At 36.4% G+C, this 20912-nt stretch overlaps 1 protein-coding gene across 4 annotated transcripts in view; it reads left to right on the forward strand.

The window, feature by feature from the left end:
* The window catches only part of LOC113243638 (zinc finger protein 573), a 64647-nt gene that overhangs the window by 17771 nt on the left and 25964 nt on the right, over positions 1-20912 (forward strand). For 2 of the 4 annotated variants that reach the window (XM_048223524.2, XM_048223525.2), the window contains exons 3-6: positions 1451-1539; positions 2826-2958; positions 4058-4153; positions 17529-20526. In XM_048223524.2, coding sequence (XP_048079481.1) covers positions 1483-1539; positions 2826-2958; positions 4058-4153; positions 17529-19231 — 1989 coding nt within the window. In that variant the 5' untranslated portion in view covers positions 1451-1482 and the 3' untranslated portion in view covers positions 19232-20526. Of the gene's footprint in view, positions 1-1450; positions 1540-2825; positions 2959-4054; positions 4154-17528; positions 20527-20912 lie in introns of those variants that run through there. The other 2 variants (XM_048223526.2, XM_048223523.2) reach the window with 2 other exon arrangements.

Consider the following 20912-nt stretch of genomic DNA (forward strand, 5'->3'; position numbering starts at 1 on the left):
CTTTCTTTCTTCTTTTAGAGAGAGAGAACGTACATGAGTGGACTTGTGGGGGGCACAGAGGAAGAAAGAGAATCTTAAGCAGTCTCCATGCTCAGCACAGGGAGCTGAAATCTAGAGTCAGACACTTAACCCACTAAGTCACCCGACTAAGCCACCCGGGCACCCCTTTAGCTGTTACTTTGAAGTGCCAGTAATCTAACGGGACATAAACTACGAATAGGAATACATATAAATCAGTGTATGGTACACACCGCTAAAGAGAGGTGACATACCTTGGGAATTCATGGGAAAGTGACAATGGTCGGATTCTGGCCATCACTATAAAGTATGAACGAGTTATACTGAGCCCATGGAATCTCTCTGGAGATAAGTGCGATTTATTGTGTAAACTTTTGCCTTCTAATTTTTTTCCCTCAACTGATGTTTAGATGCAAAATGAAACAGTAGGATAAGTTGATTTGGCAGTTGTCTGGAAGACATTGTGACTAAATGTCAAGCCTCCTTGGGGTAAAGAAGACTTTAGAGTACTCAGAGCTTTTTTAGAAACTCAAGAAGAGAGTGTTTTAAAATTAAATGAAGTCTCTACTTTTTGGAGAATAGCTTCTTTTAACACATACATTTGTGTATGTATAAATTTTTAAGTTATTGTATGACAGCTTTTAAAATAATTATGAAGTATATTTAAAACAAAAAGAAAACCAAGATAACACCTATTTAAAAAAAGTCATTGAGGGGCGCCTGGGTGGCACAGCGGTTAATCGTCTGCCTTCCGCTCAGGGCGTGATCCCGGCGTTACGGGATCGAGTCCCACATCAGGCTCTTCCGCTATGAGCCTGCTTCTTCCTCTCCCACTCCCCCTGCTTGTGTTCCCTCTCTCGCTGGCTGTCTCTATCTCTGTCAAATAAATAAATAAATAAAATCTTTAAAAAAAAAAAAAAAAAAGAAGTTGTGGTCCATATATACAATGGAATATTACTCAGCAATCAGAAAGAACGAGTTCTCAACATTTGTACAACATGGACAGCACTGGAGGAGATAATGCTAAGTGAAACAAGTCAAGCAGAGAAAGACAACTATCATATGATTTCTCTCATCTATGGAACATAAGAACTAGGATGATCGGTAGGGGAAGAAAGGGATAAAGAAAGGGGGGGTAATCAGAAGGGGGAATGAAACATGAGAGACTATGGACTATGAGAAACAAACTGAGGACTTCAGAGGGGAGGGGGGTGGGGGAATGGGATAGACCGGTGATGGGTAGTAAGGAGGGCACGTATTGCATGGTGCACTGGGTGTTATACACAACTAATGAATCATCGAGCCTTACATCGGAAACCGGGGATGTACTGTATGGTGACTAACATAATATAATAAAAAATCATTAAAAAAAAAAAAGATTTTATTAAATTAGGTCATATTGGGAACACTAAGACTTTTTTTCTTCTTTCAGCTCTGGATTCTCTGGAATTTGAATTCTTTTTAATGGAGGAACACCACGGAGCACTGATCAGGTCTTACCATTCTAAAACCATGACCTGTGTAAGTTGGTTATTCCTGTCTTCTTAGACTATTATGATTTTGGTCTTTGTGGGTTTTTTGATTAATTAACCCAAAGCTTCCTTCTTAAGAGGGCCTCATTCAGTTATCTGCTCTACAGTTCGTCCTAAAATTTAAAAAAAGTGATAGCAAGTAGCTCAGTTCCCACTTAATGAGGGTTTGTTATCCAGTTTTTGTATTTATTATCCAATTTACTCAATCTACTTCCATGCTTATTCTTCAAAGGCTATGATGGAGCAGTAAAGGAGTGAAGTCCCATGAAGGATATATTTGAGTTTCCTTTATAGGTCTCTGGTTTGATGAATTAGAGGTGTTGGTCCCATTTAATTACCACAGGTAGACTTTCAAATTCTCCACAGACCTGAATTCTCTAGGCAGATGAGATGGATATTGGTATCAGTTGGTCTCAGTCTTAGTATGTGATGGTATCTCATGTTCCTGACATTGTAGAATGATTGGAAACATTTGGGTCATGCATCTTTCTAAGGAATTATTGAGAGACAAATAAATCTATTTTGTGGTTGAATGTGATCTGTTGAATTTGGGTGACATCTATTTGATTATGGTTCATCCTTCATCAGTATACAGTTAGAAACAAGAAAGATGTTGAGTAAGTGATGAAAGATGACAATGAATGAGAATATTATCCTAAGGAGTGTAAATGTGTTGATTTCTAGAATTGATGAAGACCTTTGAAATTTGTCCAACCAAGTGTATAAATGTCAGGAATGGATTAAGTCTGAGATACCTATAATAAAATGGATTGTGACACAGCCAAAATTTATTTGTCAAAACAAAGAAAAATGTTTATGATATGTTCTGACAAAAGATGAACTCAAAGCTTGTAGAAATGTCAAACTTTTTTCAAAAGTTTTTATTTAATACAGAAATTTTTATATTCAATATGGGAGGGAAATCCCATCTTCGTTTAGCTCTGAGGGGAAGATAATTTAGAACCTCGCATTTTTTTTTTGAGAATTTATACGTCATGCAACTAGCTAACTATGTGATTGTGCATTATACTTTATTGAAGAGGAAAAAAACTTTAATTTTATCCATTCCCCAGTAAGTCTGAGTTTTTGTGATAGCCCACAACCTACAAAGATTTGTCTGTAGCAGTAAGATTCTTTAGGAATATGTAGACATTTGGCTTTGGTTTTCTAGTCTACTTGTACTATATCACTCCCTTTCTTTAATTCACTCCTGTAATCTCCTGTCTTTACCATCTTGAAAATGTGTTTCCAATTTCATACTACATGGGTTTGCAGTTTCAGGAATTAGTGACATTCAGGGATGTGGCCATAGACTTCTCTCGGCAGGAGTGGGAATACCTGGACCCTATTCAGAGAGACTTGTACAGGGATGTGATGTTGGAGAACTATAGAAACTTGGTCTCATTGGGTAAGTTCGTTTGCCACGAGAAATGTAGAATGTGCTCTGTGGTATGTTGACTTTCAACACAGGCAATTTCAAAGCTGTCTTTCAAGATGTAAGCTGAATTTCTTTTTCTTGTTCCCAGAGGAAGGTTTGAGGTCTGTCAGTTTGTCAGTGCCTCTGCCACCAACCGTGGTCATTTCCTCTTTTAGTGATATTCACATCTCCTTCTGGCCCTTCCTGTCATTGCCTCCCTTCCTTACTTCCCAAGGGGCTGGACAAAAATTCCTTATATTTATTCCATATGTAGCTATTGTCCAAGAAGCCTGGTTTCCCATCGTGTTCAGGCTGAGTATTGCTGTGGATTTGCTGGCTCATCCTCTGATCCACCTGCAGGGCAGTCGTTAGATGTAGATTTGTGATTGGCTGTAGCTATGAGAAGAGCTGTGTAACTTCTGTAGCGGTGGACTGGATAAACAGTATTCATATAAAACTGAAGAGTACACATTTCATTTCCTGCAACCAATTTTATATGATTTATGGTTGAGAGTTACAATTCATGAGCTTGACATCTATAATAGAATGATTTGTAAGTGAATTTGTAAGTGAATCAGGATGCTTCTTGTTTTCCTCTTAAGGAAATAAAATAATTAAAATTGGCATTATGTCCCAATTATAACACTTTTCCTGCGGAGCGGTAAACATGCATACAAATTAAATCATCAAATAACCAAGCAATAATAGTATTATCATCCCCATTTTACTTGCCAACATTGTGGAAGAGTGTGTTGAAATGATTTCCTCAAACTCACAAGTTTGGTAGATATTAGAGGAGAAAATCCAGGCATAGGCCCTTTGCTCCAATGAGTGTCCTCAAATATTGTTAACCTTTTCAATCACTTTGTTCAATTTTCTCTTAAGAGGAAGAGTCTATATGAGTTCAAATTAAAATAAAATTTCACTATACCTGCCTGGTTCCTTAAATCATCTCATCCTTCTATTATCTGAAGTCTGTATCAGTAACATTTAACCTTGATTTCATTACAAATTTAAGCAAAGTTAAAGATTTTGTGAGTTCTGTTTTTATTTCTGTACCATGTGGCATTTTTTTTTTCCTTGTAAGCAGGACATTCCATTTCCAAGCCAGGTGTGGTTGACTTATTGGAGCAAGGAAAAGAGCCCTGGATAATTTTGAGGGAAGAAACACAAAGACAGTACACAGGTAAGGAGGGCAAGGAGGGCAAAGGGGAAGCCATCAGGGCTGGTAGCTAGCAGCCTATGTGGTAAGGGAGAGGAGTACATCTTTGTGGTATTTGTAAAGCCCTGCAATGCACCAAGACCTGTGGAGCATGGGCTTGTGACCTGGGGAAGAAATCAAGGTCTCAACATGAACTATAGAAGAAACTTCAACTTTACGCCATTTGCCATTCACCTTATTTCTCTTATATTTCAACCCCATTTTCAGTGACAGGGAATCTCATTTTTCATTAGTGTAATATTTTATCTGTACACTGGATTCAAGTGCTCTCTATCTCCCCCTTTGCATACACACACATATATCAACGCAGTGATAGTGCACAAGACATAAGGTCCCTGCTCTCGTGGAATTCACATAGTACTAGAGTGAGGAGAACAGTGAACAGCTAAACAAACGAATAATATTGGACAATGGAATGAGCTATGATGGAAAGCAAGCAGAAATCGGGCCATTTTAGATAAGGTGGTTATGGATGACTTTTCTGAGGTGGTAACATTTGAGAGGAGACCTGACATAAGGGCGCAGGACATGTGTTTGTCTGTGAAAACTGTTCCACCCTAAATGAACAGCTTGGAAGGCTCAGGAGATGGTTGGGGAAGGGGGGGAAAGGGATGAGGAGACTGGAGGGAAGGGGGCCAGAGAGAGCTTTGAGTTTGAGGAGCACCATCATAGACCGGATTAGAAGGCCTAAGGGGAGAGTAATAAGTAACAAAGCCACTGTTAGGAGGCATCAGATCATATGAGGTTTTATTAGACTTGAATTGTTAGGAATAATAAGTATTAGAATAAATTATGTTATCTGTTTTTAAATTTTTAATTTTAAACCATTTTTTTAAAAATGTTAGTCAAATACAGAGAGCCACATTAAGCTCATGTCTAGCTCAATGAGTTAAATGCAGTAAATACCCAAGTTAGGAAATAAAACTTTTTTTTTCTTAACTTCTTATTTTGAAATAATTTCAAGTCACAGAAAGAAAATAATAATGCAAAAGATTCTTTTATACCTTTCCAAACAAGGAAAGCTTTTCTAGTCCACACTGAGGCCCTTCACATGTCCATACCCAGTCACAATCTTCTCCCCCTAAGTGTAACCACTCTTCTGATTTTAATGGAAATCAGTTCCTTCCCTTTTTTCTCCTTCCAATTTCTTTATATGCTTTTAAAATCTTCTTTAATCTCTTAAGTTTCCTCTTCATCTCTTTTGTTTCTAACCATTTATTTGCTGAAGGAACATCTTCCATTCTGTTTTGCTGATGCCATTTTGAGATTTACTTAAACATGTTCTCTGACCTCTTTGTATCCTCTAAATAAGTAGTGAGATCAAGAAACGTAATGAGATTTAGATTATCTATAAATCATATTATATATTATATAATACATAATATATAAAATTTATAAATAACAGAAATAAAATATATTTAAATATATATAAAAATACATTATATAATATATATTTTGGCAAGACAACTTCCTGAACAGTCTTGTATATATAATATGTCGGTAGTATCAAATGCTGGCTCCCCGCATATCAGACAGAACCGAGCTTATTGCTTACTGTGGTAGAGGAGAACACCACCTCTAAAGAGCTTTGGTAGTGTCTCAAAGGGGGGAAATGCAAGGATGGATGTTATTGACAATTGGAAGTTCAGTTTAAGGCCAGTCTTTCAATGTGATTAGGATGGGTGAAGATCAAGATATAACAGTGGAAAATTCATGGAAATTGGGTAAGAATTTTGAGGACTGGGGGGCTCAGTCGGTTAAGCATCTGCCTTTGGTTCAGGGTCCTGGGATCCAGCCCCACGTCGGGCTCCCTGCTCTCCCTCTCCCTTTGCCGCTCCCCCTTCTTGTGCTCTCTCTCTCTCTTTCTCTGTCAAATAAATAAATAAAATATTTTTTTTTAAAAAGAAATACTCTTCAATAAAAACTCAACCTGATAGGTGAGAAATGGTATCTTGTCATTGTTTCAGTTTGCATTTTCTCTATGAGTGAGTGAAAAATTTTTTCATAGGCCATTCTTCTCTATTTCTTGAGTTGTTAGGTTGTGTGTCTCCCTATTTTTCTATCTGGCTTTTTATTGTCCCTCAGTTTTTAAGAGTGTTTTTACATATTAGGAGTATTAGCCATCTGTCTGAAGTATATATTGAAAATATTTCCTCCCAGTTTCTCAATTGGTTTTTTGTTGTTGTTATTGTTGTTATTTTGATTATGGCAGTTTATTTATTTTTTAATATAGTCAGATTCATCACTCTTATTATCTCTGAATTTTGTGTCTTAGTTAAAAGCTATCTCGAGGTTAAAGATAAATATACATCTTTTTTTCTATTGCATGTATGATTTTATTTTTTACATTTAAATCCCTAATCCATTTGGAGTTTATTCTTATATATAAAGTAAGGTATGGACCTAATGAAATCTTTTCCTACATGGCTACCCCAGTTGTCTCAATGCCATTCATTTGAACATCCATCCTTGCTCCCTTCATTTGAAGTGCCACCTTCATCATATAATAAATTTCCATATATTCTTGGGTCTATTTCTGGGCTTTCTGTTCTGTTCTACTGTTTTATTTCTGTATCCATGCATCACTAACACATCGCTTTTATTATGGTAAGATTGTAGCGCATTTTAATGTTTGTTAGGGCTATTCCCCCTTTTAGATTTTCAGTGTTTTTCTGCCTATTTTTCAATGTTTGTTTTTCCATGTGAACTCAGTTATTAACTTTTCTAACTCCATGCAAAGCTTGTTGGTATTTTATTTGAATTGCACTAAATTTACAAATTAATTTAGGAAGAACTGAGATCTTTGTAATGTTAAGTCTTTCAATCCAAGAAGAGGGGTTATTTCTCCATTTGTTTGAGGCTACTTGTATGTCTTTCAGGAGTGCTTAAAATTTTTCTGAATGGGTTTTATGTATTTCTTATTAATTTTTTTCTAAATATTTAATCTTGTTCTTTACTGTTAGAAATCACATTTTCGCTACCGTTTTGTCCTTTACCTAGTTTTAGTTATGGTTTTCCAATAGGAAGACTCTTAATTTTTTCATCAGGTTTATTTATTTATTTATTTATTTATTTATTTATTAATTAAAGGTTTTATTTATTTATTTGACAGAGATAGAGACAGCCAGCGAGAGAGGAAACACAAGCAGGGGGAGTGGGAGAGGAAGAAGCAGGCTCATAGTGGAGGAGCCTGACGTGGGGCTCGATCCCATAACGCCGGGATCACGCCCTGAGCCGAAGGCAGACGCTCAACCGCTGTGCCACCCAGGCGCCCCTCATCAGGTTTATTGATATATAATTTATATAACACAAAATCATTCTTTTAAATTGAACAAGTCAGGGGCGTCTGGGTGGCTCAGTCAGTTGAGCATCCATCCAACTCTTGATATTGGCTCAAGTCATCGCTTCTTGGCCTTTTGGCTAAGGTCAAGTGATACTGGCTCAAGTCATGATCTCAGCAGGGAGTCTGCTAGAGGTTCTTTCCCTCTACCCCTCCCCCTCCTTATGCATTCTCTCTCTCTCTCTTTTTCTCTCTCTCAAATAAATAAATAAATAAATAAATCTAAAAAAAAATAAAGTGAACAAGTCAGTGTTTTTTAATATAATCACAATTTTGTGCAACCATCACCAGTATATAATTCCATCACCCCAAAAAGAAATCTGATACCCATTAGCAGTCACTCTCTATACCCTACTCTCAGCATCTGGTAACCACTAGTCTCCTTTCTGTCTGTAGATTTGACTATCAGGAGTATTTTATATACATGGAATCATACAACATGTAGACTTTTGTGAATGGCTTCTTTCATAATGTTTTTGAGATTCATCAATATAATATCAATTTCATTCTTTTATTCTGGCTGAATAATATTCTGTTCCATTCTATTATTTCTTTTGTTGCCTTGATTTTGGTATCATACTTAGGAAATCATTGTGTAATCCAAGGTCTCAAAAATGTACTGCTATGTATTTTTCTAAGAAGTTACTAGTTTTAGCTCTAACATTTAGGCCTTTGACCCATTTTGAGTTAATTTTCATGTGTGCTTTAAAGTGTAAGGTTCCAGCTTCATTCTTTTGTACATGAATATCCACTTGTTCCCTCACTGTTGCTAAAAAGACTCAATTGAATTTTGTTGGATCCCTTTTCAGTAATGAATTGATCATAAATGGAGGTTTTATTTCTGGACTCTGAATTCTATCCATTGATCTATATATCTGTCTTTATGCCGGCACCATAATGTCTTGGTTTACAGGAAGTGTGAGTACTGTAGCTTTGTTCTTTTCTTTTTTTTTCTTCAAGATTATTTTGGCTGTTTAGAGTCTCCTATATTTCCATATGATCAGCTTGTCATTTTCAGCAACAAAAGCAGTTGACATTTTGATATGGACTGCATTGCATCTGTTGATCGGTTTGCAGAACGTTACAATCTTAACAACACTGCGTTTCATGAACCTGAGAGGTCTCTCCTTTTATTTACGTATTTAATTTCTTTCCACAATATTTTTAAATTGTCAGTGTATAGATCTCAGGCTTCTTTTGTTCAGTTTATTCCTACATATTTTATTCTTTTTGATATAACTGTAAATGGCATTTCTTTCTTAATTTTGGTTTTAGATTGGTACCCTTGATTTTAGTAAGTTGACTTTATAACCTGGTATACTATTACACCATCTATGTTATAATGATAATTTTATTTCTTTTTTTTATAATTTTATTTCTTCTTTACCTCCTTTTCTACCTCTGATTTATCTTGTCTGACTGAATGGCTAATATCTTTAGTACAGTCTTGAATAGTTGCAGAGACAGTCGCTTCCTTGATTTGTTCTTGATCTCGGCAGAAATGCCTGTAGTGTTTCCTCACATAATAAACCAACTTTAGAACTAAGGATGTGTGTGTGTGTGTGTGTGTGTGTGTGTGTGTGTGTGTGTTTTATGTTGTGGACGTATCCCTGCGCTCCTGTTTGCTTGGATTCTTCTTCGCTAGTATTTTATATGTTTTCTCTTGATAGTCGTAAGTTATTTTGGCCCATATTTTCTTCTAATGTCTCTTATCAGGTTTAGATATTAGTATTTTTTCATAAGAATTACAAGAGAATTATCAAGTTCTCCTTCATTTTCAATGATCTGGAACAATTTTGGAGCCTTAGCTCTATGGGTAAAAGCAGTTATAGCCTTCTGGTACTTGTCTCCTAATATTTCCTTCAAAAAGGGCAAAGCAATGAAAAAGTAGTAAATCTAGACAAAATCCACATCCTAGCATATCTTAAAGGCAAAATACCAAAAGTTCCTGATGTCTGTAAGAAAACCCCAGCACACTTGCCCAGTAAAGGCAGTTGGTTCTTCTTGCTCTTTAATAGTAAAATTAGGGCTGCCTGACTGGCTCAATTGGTAGGGCATGCAACTCTTGATCTCACAGTCTTGAGGTCAAGCCCCATGTTGGGCATGGAGCCTACTAAAAAAAAAAAAAAAAAAGTAAAATTCTTTACTATTGAAAGAGCCTCACAGTGAAAATGACATTTACATAGATCACCCACTGATAAGTTTTTGCCATATCTTCTTTATTTCTCTCTATACCACGTTTATGCAGGTATTTGAAGGCATGCCTTAGGTATCATGACTTGACCCATGAATCATTCAGCAAACATCTCCTAAGAATAGGATATCTCCACAAATAAGGGTGTGTTTTTTTTTTTTTTAAGTTTATGTATGTACGTATGTAATCTCTACACCCAGTGTGGGGCTCAAACTCACAACCCAGGAGCAAGAGTTGCATGCTCTTTTGACTAAGCCAGCCAGGCTTCCCAAGGGTGTGTTTTTGGGCACCTGGGTGGTGCAGTCCACTGAGTGTCAGACTCTTGATTTCAGTTCAGGTCATGGTCTCTGGGTCCTGAGATCAAGCTCTGTATCAGGCTCTGCACTCAGTGCAGTCTGCTTGTCCCTCCCCCACCCCTGGCTTGCTCTCACTCTCTCAAATAAATAAAATCTTTAAAAAAAAGTGTGTTTTTAAAAGTTTATATACAATAGAGAGGAGGTTCTGTTTTACATAATTTTTAGAATTGTTCTCAGGAATTACTCTTTCTGCATTTATTGACATAATCATATTATTTTTTTCTCCATGGTTCTCTTACTATGTGAATTCTGTTTATTGAGTGACTGAATTCTGGAGTCTAGTTCCAGTCATGGTGTGTTGCTATATTATCCCTTTTTAATATAGTTAGATTGGAATTTTTCATATTTTATTTAGGTTTCATGAATGAGATTAGCCTGTAGTTTTCCTTGTTTATTATTCTTTTTAAGGTTGGATATAACAGTTACATTAGCTTTGTGTTGAGGAGAATGTATGCTTTCTCCCCGCTTTTGGAACGTTTGAAGAATATGCCAGAAAAACCATCTGGACCTTCAGTTACCATTGTAGTTTATTTTGTTTTTTGTTTTTTTGAGACAGAGGTGGGGAGGGGAGGGAAAGAGGGAGAAAGAGAATCTCAGGCTCCACACCTAGCCCCATACAGAGCTCAGTCTCACAACCCTGAGATCATGACCTGAGCTGAAATCAAGAGTCACTTTTTAAAAAGATTTTATTGATATATTTGAGAGAGAGAGAACACGAGCAGGGGGAGGGATAGAGGGACAAGCAGACTCCCCACTGAGCGGGGAGCCCAATGTGGTGGCTCAGTCCCAGGACCCCAAGATTGTGATCTGAGCTGAAGTCAGATGCTTAACCGACTGAGCCACCCAGGCACCCCTGTAGATTTTTTAAAAACTTAATTGGATTGGGGTGCCTGGCTGGCTCAGTCAGTAGAGCATGTGACTCTTGAACTCAGGGTCGTGGATTTGAACCCCATGTTTAGGATAGAGATTCCTTAAAAAACAAATAAATAAAATTTGTAAAATAATAAAAGTTATTCAGATTATGTAACGCTAGAATTGTTGAAATTTTCTGTCTGTTGATTTTGCAGAGGCTATTTTCTAGAGATTTATGTGTTTCATCCAGGTTATTAACATAACAGTGTTTTTTCCTGTCATTTTACTGCATTTGTGAGGTATAGATGGCCCATAAGTGAGGTCCCTGTTAGCTGGCATTCCTGCATTGGATATTATTGCTGTCTCCTTTCCCTTTTATTAATTTTGAGAGAATCACATTAGTGACATTGCTTTAAAATTACAATATTTGGCATTGTGGATCTTCTGTGTTATTTGTGGGCACTATTTTGTAAAAGTACCTTTATCTTTCTTTCTGATTTGTTTTCATTTTGTTGCTCTTTCTGTAGCTTCTTGCAATAAATGTTTAGATCATCAGTTTTCAGGTTTTCTTTTCTCATATGTATTTAAATCTGTTATATAATTTTTTTCTACTTCAACTATGTTAGATATAAATGGATGCAGATGTTATAATTTGGTTCAAAATATTTTCTATATGGAAATTTAGAAAATACTGCCTTAGATACACTATTTTCTTTCTTTCTCCCAGCTTTTTGTTTTTAAAAATTACCAAGCCAAATGAGAATATTATAAATATATATGTAGTTAATTACCCTTCACATAGATTTAACTTTGGTTATTAACATTTTGCCTTTTTCTCTCTATATATGCACCTTTCTTCTTGGCTCACTTGATGGCAAGTAGTGGGTTAATCATTAAATTTCACCTCTCAAGCACTTCTGTGTGCCTGTCCTAAGAAAAAAGGCTTTCTTCTATAAAGTCACACTATTATTATCATAGCAATTCAGCTTACCATCTAATATAGAGTCCATATTTAAATTTTTGAACTTTTTCCAAAAAATATCATTTGTAAAGTTTATTTCCAGGATCCATTCCAGATTCATACACTGCACTGCATTTGGGTGTTAGGCTTTTTATCTTACTGTTATCCTACCTTTTTTTTTCACTTTGAGTTTGATTATTTTGTAGCATCCAGTTTAGTTTTCTTATGGAATTTCTGCATTCTAGGTTTGAAGTTTTCTTCCTATAATTAGAATAAGGTTGAACATTTTTGCCCAGAATACTACCGAAGTGGTGTGTAATTATTTTTTTTTAGTAAACTTTATTTTAGATTGATTCTAGATTTATGGAATGTTACTAAGATAGTAGAGAGACTTCCTGTCTATACCTCTCCTGATTTCTACCATTGTTAAAATCTTACATCACTAACCTGCATTTGTCGAAATTAAGAAAATGACATTGGTATTAAAAACCCTTGGCTCCATTTGTATATTTCACCTTTTTTTCCATTAATGTCATTTTTCCGTTCCAGGATCCTTCCATAGGGTAGCATATTGCATTAATTTGTCATGTCTCTCTGGTTTGTGACAGTTTTTCAATCTTTCCTTGTCTTGCAGGAATTTGACTGTCTTGACAGACCCTGCCAGGTATCCTTCAGAATATCCCCAATCTGGGTCTGTTGTTTTTCTCAGGATTAGGCTGGAGATAGGGGTTTTTATAAAGACTGCAACAGAAGTGAAATGTCCCTTTCATCATATCATATGAGGGGTACATCATATCCATGTGACATCACTGGTGATGTTAACTTTTCTCCACTCCAAAGTTACTGTTTTTCCTTTTCCATACTCCACTCTTTAGAAGCAGCCCACTAAGTATAGCTCACCCTGTGGGTAGGGGTGCAGGATTGGGAATTAAGTTTATGTAGGGTAGAAAATCTATATATTTTATCTGGAATTCTGTATAAAAGATTTGTCTCTTCTCCCTTTATTTAAGTGTGGACTCCTATTTATTTTACACTTGGAGATCTAATTACATGTTATGTTCTTTCTTTTGCTTTGGACACAGATAGCTTTTTTAGTTTGGTTCCTGTGTCCATTAATATCCCCCATCCTTTTGTTTTTTGAAGATTTCTTTCCTGATACGATTTTCAGATTCATTTTGTTTTTTCCCCTTGCCTGCTCCTAGAGTCTGCCATTTCTCCTAAGAGCCCAGGTTCCTTTTATTGGAAAGTAGTATTTAGAAACCAAGATTGGGGTGCTAGGTATACTCATTGCTGTCAGTATGCCACTGCCTCTATGCCCTCTACACGACCTAATCCGGCAGTAAATGTATGTGTATTCACCCATGTGTACTAACCTATAGCTGTAATCGTTTTATTATCTATCTGTCTGTATCTACATTAAGCTAAACATGAGCTCAAACTGATGTCTCCAACTCTCATCCAGTATCTCAGGGTCATTCTAGCCTTCTTGTCTTGTTTATCTGTTACTTTTTTCTCTGACAGTGAAAAAACTGGCTCCCACCATCCATCATCCATCCCCATGAGAAACAATTACTAACTCGGTAGTTCCAATTGCAGTTCCTTTGGCCTTTAATTTTCAGTTAAAACATTGTTTTTTAAAGTTTGTAACTATTATTACATCATAGGGCACAGTTTGTATAGTGTATTGATCAACTACAAGCATTTTTTAATTTCCCAATATATGTTATAATCTAGTTGGTTTTGTAATATTGATTTCTAGCATAACTTGTGATCGGGCAACATAATCTGCATGGTTTTGATCCTTTGAAATCTGTTGAGACTTGCTTTGTAGCCCAGTTTATGGTCTATTTTTATAAGTAATTTGTCTGTGACGGAAAAGGAACTGAATTCTGCAATATTTGGCTTATAGCCACGAAGTTCTAGATCCTTGTTTATTAAATGTTTCACTCAGACTTTGGATTGTATAGATATTTGGCTTATTTCATGCTGTGTTAATAGATGAGCACAAAATTAATAACCCTTGTTAAGCAATCTTCCATGTGCACTGTAGAGAATTAGAAAATAGAGACAGGTAAAAAAAAATTTTAAATATTAAAATATCTTATTCCTACCACTATAACACCTTAGTGGATATAATACACACATGCCTATACATGTTTTTCTTTTTACCAAAGAGACACCATATTCTTACTGTTTTATAACCTGATTTCTTTATCAGTGATTTTTCTGCTTTCTATTTCTATTACATTTTTATTTTCTTGCATCTTCAAAACCCAAATTCTGTTCATATTACCCCATTTGGCCCAATTTGATTTGTTTAAATCAGTATCCCAGTGCAAGACTGTGCATTCCTCTGGTTATCATACACTGAAATCTCTCTTCATTTAACACATTCCCTTTATTTATGATACTAACACTTTGAAGAGACAAGGCCACTTATATTGCAAAATTAGCCATCTTTTGAACTTATCTCAGTACTGCCCACTATACAGTTTGTTTATTCTCTACCCAGTATTTTTGTAGATTGGAAATTACTTTCTGTCCTGAGGGATTCATATTAAATATTTGTGGCTGAAGTACATCACATAGGTGATTATGTATATTCTGTCAAGAGACACAACATGTATTAAATTGCACTATTAGTTTTAGAATGTTAAAACTCAATTAAGCTAACAGTTTGATTCCTCCATTATCTATCTTTCATTTACTTCATATGTTTAATCCAACATAATCATTTTTTTTCTGCTTTTTTTTCACAATGTTGGCCAAACACAGCTTAATAGTCAGAAGCATGTGTTTTTTAACAAAAACAAAACCAAAAGTCTTTTAAATTTTCCTTACGTGTTTGGCCCAAGATTTGTGAGAATTATCTTATATCTTCCCTGCCCCATTCTTGGAATTAAACATTTCTTTAAGGATTCTCTGATCATAATAGTAGATATTTAGAGATGACAGTATAAATGATCAGGGTGCATATTGCAACTAGCCTTTTTGACATTTTTCTATTTCCTGAAAATTAACCTGTTTCAGAATTTTGTCCTTTGTAGGACTGTTTTGGATCAATATTTTCCTATGTTTGTCTTTCACTTTTATAATATCTTAATTATTTGTTTGTTCTCCCCTCTTTTATTGATTAGCTTAGCTAGTGTATCATCACACATTGAGTTTTTCCCCAAGAGATACCTTTTTGTTTTTTGTTTTGTTTTGGGAGTTTTTTTGTTTTCTTAGACAGTGTGAGGGGGAGGGGCAGAGGGAGCGGGAGAGAGAATCTTAAGCAGGCTCCACGTCCAGTTCCGAGCCCAACGCAGGGCAGCTCGATCTCACAACCCTGAGATCACGACCTGAGTCAAAATCAAGAGTTGGACGCTAACCAACTGAGCCACCCAGGCACCCCCAAGAGATACCTTTTTGAATTTATGTGTTGATTTTCTTTTTCTAAACTCATTACATTCTGGATTTCTTTATACTTTCTGCTTTCCTTTGGCTTACTTTTATGTTTTTTCTAAACGTTTTCATAAATTGTTTAGTTTGTGTTGAGGTGACAACTTTTTGGGCATTATGATTGGATATTGTACCTTCTGAAATGTAGTATTTTCATTTTTTGTCTGGTTATAGTTCTCTAGTTTCACTGTTCATTTCCTCAGTATCATAAAGATACTGACTCTGTTTTTGATTTTTGACTGCTGACAGCTTTCAAACCCCACCTCTCTGCCCCACTTTTGGGCAAGCAGATAAAAAGCCTGAGAGCTCCCTACTTTGGTGCCCGTGGAAAGTTCAAACCATGCAAACCCCATGCCCAGGAACCCTCAGCCCTGCCCCACACCTTAACTAACAAAAAACCCCCCAAGTCATTGTCTTCCAAATCTCTCAAGTCCTTTTCAGACCTATTTGGGAGCCACTCTGCTCTTTCTAGGAAGCCTTGTTATACAAGTAATAAATCTTCTCACACCTTCCTGATGTATATCTGTCATCATTAGTCTTGACATCCAAGTCAAAGTTTGTGTGGGTATCCATCCTGCCTCTGCTGGTTGTCCACTACATTTATTGTCCTAGCATTTAATTAGCGGAGAGCCTTTAATTTTTTAGATAAAGTGCTTTTTGTTTTCTGATGTTGCTATTATTTTCAGTGTTATTTTTTGTGGTCAGAGAATGTATCATATCACCTGTTACACACATTCCACAATTGAGTCACATACTCTTTACCTTTGACTCATGCCCCCCTCGTTCTGCACTGAAACTCCTGAATCTTCTCCTGAATCTGGATTGCCATCTTCCAGCTGATATCTGATATTTCCTTTTTTTTTTTTTTTTTTTAAGATCTCATTTATTTATTTGACAGAGAGAGAGGGAACACAAGCAGGGGGAGTGGGAGAGGAAGAAGCAGGCTCCCAGTGGAGGAGCCTGATGCGGGGCTCGATCCCATAACGCCAGGACCACGCCTTGAGCCGAAGGCAGACGCCCAATGACTGAGCCACCCAGGCGCCCCTGATATTTCCTTTTAACAGTTCCAGGCACTCTGGTATCCCAAGACTTTACTCCACATTTTAATGTCTTGTTTCTCTCCAGCATCTCCAAATGGAAGGAATTTCTTATTTCATTCAAGTACATGTCTGTGAATTGTCTGAAAAGGCATCAAAATGCTGGGAAGTACAAGGCTGGCTGTTCTTGAAAATAAAGGAAAGGAAGAGAGGATGTGAAAAAGGATATGAACCAACACAGATTTAGCATATTTAGAATGGAGGAGGAATAATAAAACTCAACTGAAGATAAGTAAAAACAATTATTTGGCACCTGTGATATATCAGAACATTGTAATTCAGCGATGAAAAAAGGAAGGATCGTGTCTGTTCTTGGGGAAGTTTAAGGAAATGTAAATAGAATATCAAATAAGGAAACCAATGATATCATAATTGGAAACAAAGGGATGTTGGAAGGAATGAAGTGCTAGAACGTAAAAAGAGAGACATGGGTATACTTAGATGGAGTTAACAGGTGCAGCCTTTCCAAGGGATAGGACATTTATCCTGAGACTGAAGGATGAGAAGGATCAGCTTACAAAGTGCCCAGGTCCAAGGAGTCTTGTCAGATGAAACAGTCTGTGGAAGGTATCAAGTGATAGAGAAGTTTGTACTATATCCTAAGTGCTGAAAAGAGAGAACATGAAAGGAGGTAGGGGCCAAGGGGGCAGTGTTTGGACATGGTAGAAGGAGTCCTGCTATGCTCTGAAAGGGGTTTGGATCATATTCCAAGAGTAAAGAGAAACACTAGAGAAACAGGATAAATTCTTAACCTTTGTTCTGCATTTCAATCAGTGGTAGAAAGATTCAAAATAGAGATGCTAAGGTTTTTTTCCCTCAATTCGAATTTAGTTAGTCTGTGATAGAACCCGGATATCAGATTTATAACAAATTTGCCAAAGATTCTGCCCCCACATAAATTTCAGTAACTTCACTATCTCACATAACTTCACATAAACATCTCTGAACTCATGGCCTTTCAAAAATTTCACAACCATATTTTACAATTTAGTAAGCCCTTCACTTATTATGAGTGTTGGTTCATATTTCTTTCATAGAAGTTCCATGTTTTCTAGTATAAGAAATACAAATGTCTTTTGTTTTCTTTTTTTGTTTCAGATTTGGATTTACATTGTAAGGTAATCAGCTATGTAGAAATGTCTACTTATGAAAAAGATATATCTTCTACACAACATCAGAGCACATATAACAGTGAGAAACTCTATGAATGTAAGAAATGTCAGAAGAAATTTAGTAGTGGCTATCAATTTATTCTACATCACAGGTTTCATATTGGCAGAAGACCCTATGAATGCAAGGAATGTGGGAAGAACTTTCGTAGTGGCTATCAACTTACCCTGCATCAGAGATTTCATACTGGTGAGAAACCCTATGATTGTACAGAATGTGGAAAGAACTTTAAAAGTGGTTATCAACTTACTGTACATCAGAGATTTCATACTGGTGAGAAAACCTATGAATGTAGGGAATGTGGGAAGGCCTTTATTTATGCCTCACACATTGTTCAGCATGAGAGAATCCACACTGGCAGGAGGCCTTATGAATGTCAGGAATGTGGGAAGGCCTTTCGTCAAGGTGGACACCTTAGAATTCATCAAAGAATTCATACCGGTGAGAAACCCTATAAATGTCAAGAATGTGGGAAGGCTTTTAGTAGGCGCTCAAACCTCGTTGAACATGGGCAAATCCATACTGATGAGAAACCGTATGTATGTGAGAAATGTGGCAAGGCCTTTAAAAGAGGTCACCAACTTACCATACATCAGAGTGTTCATACTGGTAAAAAACCATATGAGTGTAAAGAATGTGGAAAGGGCTATACCACTGCCTCATACCTTATTTTACATCATAGAATTCATAAAGCTGGCAAACCATATGAATGTAAGGAATGTAAGAAAACCTTTACCTTGTATAGAAATCTTACTCGCCATCAGCGTATTCACACTGGTGAGAAACTTTTTGAATGTAAGCAATGTGGGAAGGCCTATACTACTGGCTCAAAACTTTTTCAACATCAGAAAACTCACACTGGTGAGAAGCCCTATGAATGTAAGGAATGTGGAAAGGCCTTTAGCTTGTATGGATACCTTCATCAACATCAGAAAGTCCATACTGGTGTGAAACCCTTTGAATGTAAGGAGTGTAAAAAAACCTTTACTTTGTATAGAAATCTTATTCGACATCAGAGTATTCATACTGGTAAGAAACTTTTTGAATGTAAGGAATGTGGGAAGGTCTATAGTACTGCCTCAAACCTTGTGCAACATCAGAAAACTCATACTGGTGAGAAACCCTATGAATGTAAAGAGTGTGGTAAAACCTTTAGCTTGCATGGATATCTTAATCAACATCAGAAAATCCATACTGGTGTGAAACCCTATGAGTGTAAGATATGTAGGAAAACCTTTACTTTCTATAGAAACCTTACCCTACACCAGAGTATTCATACTGACGAGAAACCTTTTAAATGTAAGGAATGTGGGAAGACCTTTAGACGTAGTTCACACCTTACTGCACATCAGAGTATTCATGCTGATAAGAAACCCTATGAATGTAAGAAATGTGGGAAGTCCTTTAAAATGTATGGCTACCTTACACAACATCAGAAAATTCATACTGGTGGGAAACCCTATGACTGTACGGAATGTGGGAAAGCCTTTAGTCGTGCTTCAAACCTTGTTCAACATGAGAGAATTCATACTGGTGAAAAACCCTACATGTGTAAGAAGTGTGGGGAAGCCTTCAGATATGGTTCAGCCCTTAAAGCACATCAGGGAATGCATACAGATATGAAACTCTAAGAACATAAGGAATGTGACAGTGCCTTTAGGCATGGCCCAGCTTTTTTAACATCAGGCAGTTCACACTGGTGAGAAATTATTGAATGTTAGTCTTTATAGATATGTCTTCACAAGATGAGAGAGTTCATAATGTAGTTGTTATCACTTTATAAAGATTTCAGTGTCACTTCTGTTTTAATGGAATGTTTGACTTTTTAAACAATAGCAAATTAAACCCTGAATAGCCAAAGCAATCTTGAAAAAGAATAAAACTCGAGGTATCATGATCCCAGATTTCAAGATATACTACAAAGCTGTAATAATCAAAACAGTGTGGTACCGACATAAAAAGAGGCACATGGACCAATGGAACAGAATAGAGAGCCCAGAAATAAATCCACAATTATATGGTCAATTAAGCTTCAACAGAGGAGGCAAAAATATGCAATGGGAAAAAGACAGTCTCTTCCGCAAATGCTGTTGGGAAAACTGGACCACTTCCTTACACCATACACTAAAAATAAACTCAAAATGGATTAACGACCTAAATGTGAAACCCCAAACCATAAAAAGTCTAGAAGAGAGCACAGGTAGTAATTTCTCTGACATCGGTCATAGCAACATTTTTCTAGATAGGTCCCCTGAGGGAAGAGAAACAAAAGCAAAAATAAACTACTGGGACTACATCAAAATAAAAAGCTTCTGCACAGCAAAGGAAACAATCAACAAAACTAAAAGGCAACCTACAAAATTGGAGAATGTATTTGCAAATGACATCCAATAAAGGGTTGTATCCAAAAAATATTTAAAAACTTACACAACTCAACACCAAAAAAAAAAAAAAATCCAGTTTAAAAATGGGCAGAAGACGTGAACAAATATTTCTCCAAAGAAGACACAAGAGGGCCAACAGACACATAAAAAGATGCTCAACATCACTCATCATCAGAATCAAAACCATGATGAGGTATCACCTCACACCTGTCAGAATGGCTAAAATCAACAACACAAGAAACAGTGTTAGCAAAGATATGGAGAAAAAGGAACCCTCTTACACTGTTGGGGGGAATGCAAACTGATGTAGCCACTGAAGGAAAGAGAATGGAGGTTCCTGAAAAAATTAAAAATTGAATTATCACAGGGCCCACTAATTCCACTACTGGATATTTATCCAAAGAATACAAAAACACCAATTTGAAAAGATGTATGCACCCCTATATTTATTGTAGCATTATATACAATAGCCAAATTATGAAAGCAGCCCAAGTGTCCATCAATAAATGAATGGATAAAGAAGATATATATGCCATCAAAAAGAATGAAATCTTGGCATTTGCAACAACACGGATAGATCTAGAGGTTATAATGCTAAGTGAAATAAGTCAGAGAAAGACCAATACCGTATCATTTCACTCATACGTGGAATTTAAGAAGCAAAACAAATAAAAATAGACAAGCCAAAAAACAGACTCTTAACTATAGAGAACAGACTGATGGTTACCACTCTGGGGGCTGGGGAGGATGGGTGAAATAGGTGAAGGGGATTAAGAGTACTTATGATGAGCACCGAGTAATGTATAGAATTGTTGAATCAGTGTATTGTACACCTGAAGCTAATATGTTGACTATACTGGAATTAAAATTTTTTTAAAAAATAATGACATTTAAAAAAATGGGAATCTCAATTTTTTCATGCCTACAA

The sequence above is a fragment of the Ursus arctos genome, unplaced genomic scaffold (genome assembly GCF_023065955.2).
Source record: "Ursus arctos isolate Adak ecotype North America unplaced genomic scaffold, UrsArc2.0 scaffold_19, whole genome shotgun sequence".
Taxonomy (NCBI): domain Eukaryota; kingdom Metazoa; phylum Chordata; class Mammalia; order Carnivora; family Ursidae; genus Ursus; species Ursus arctos.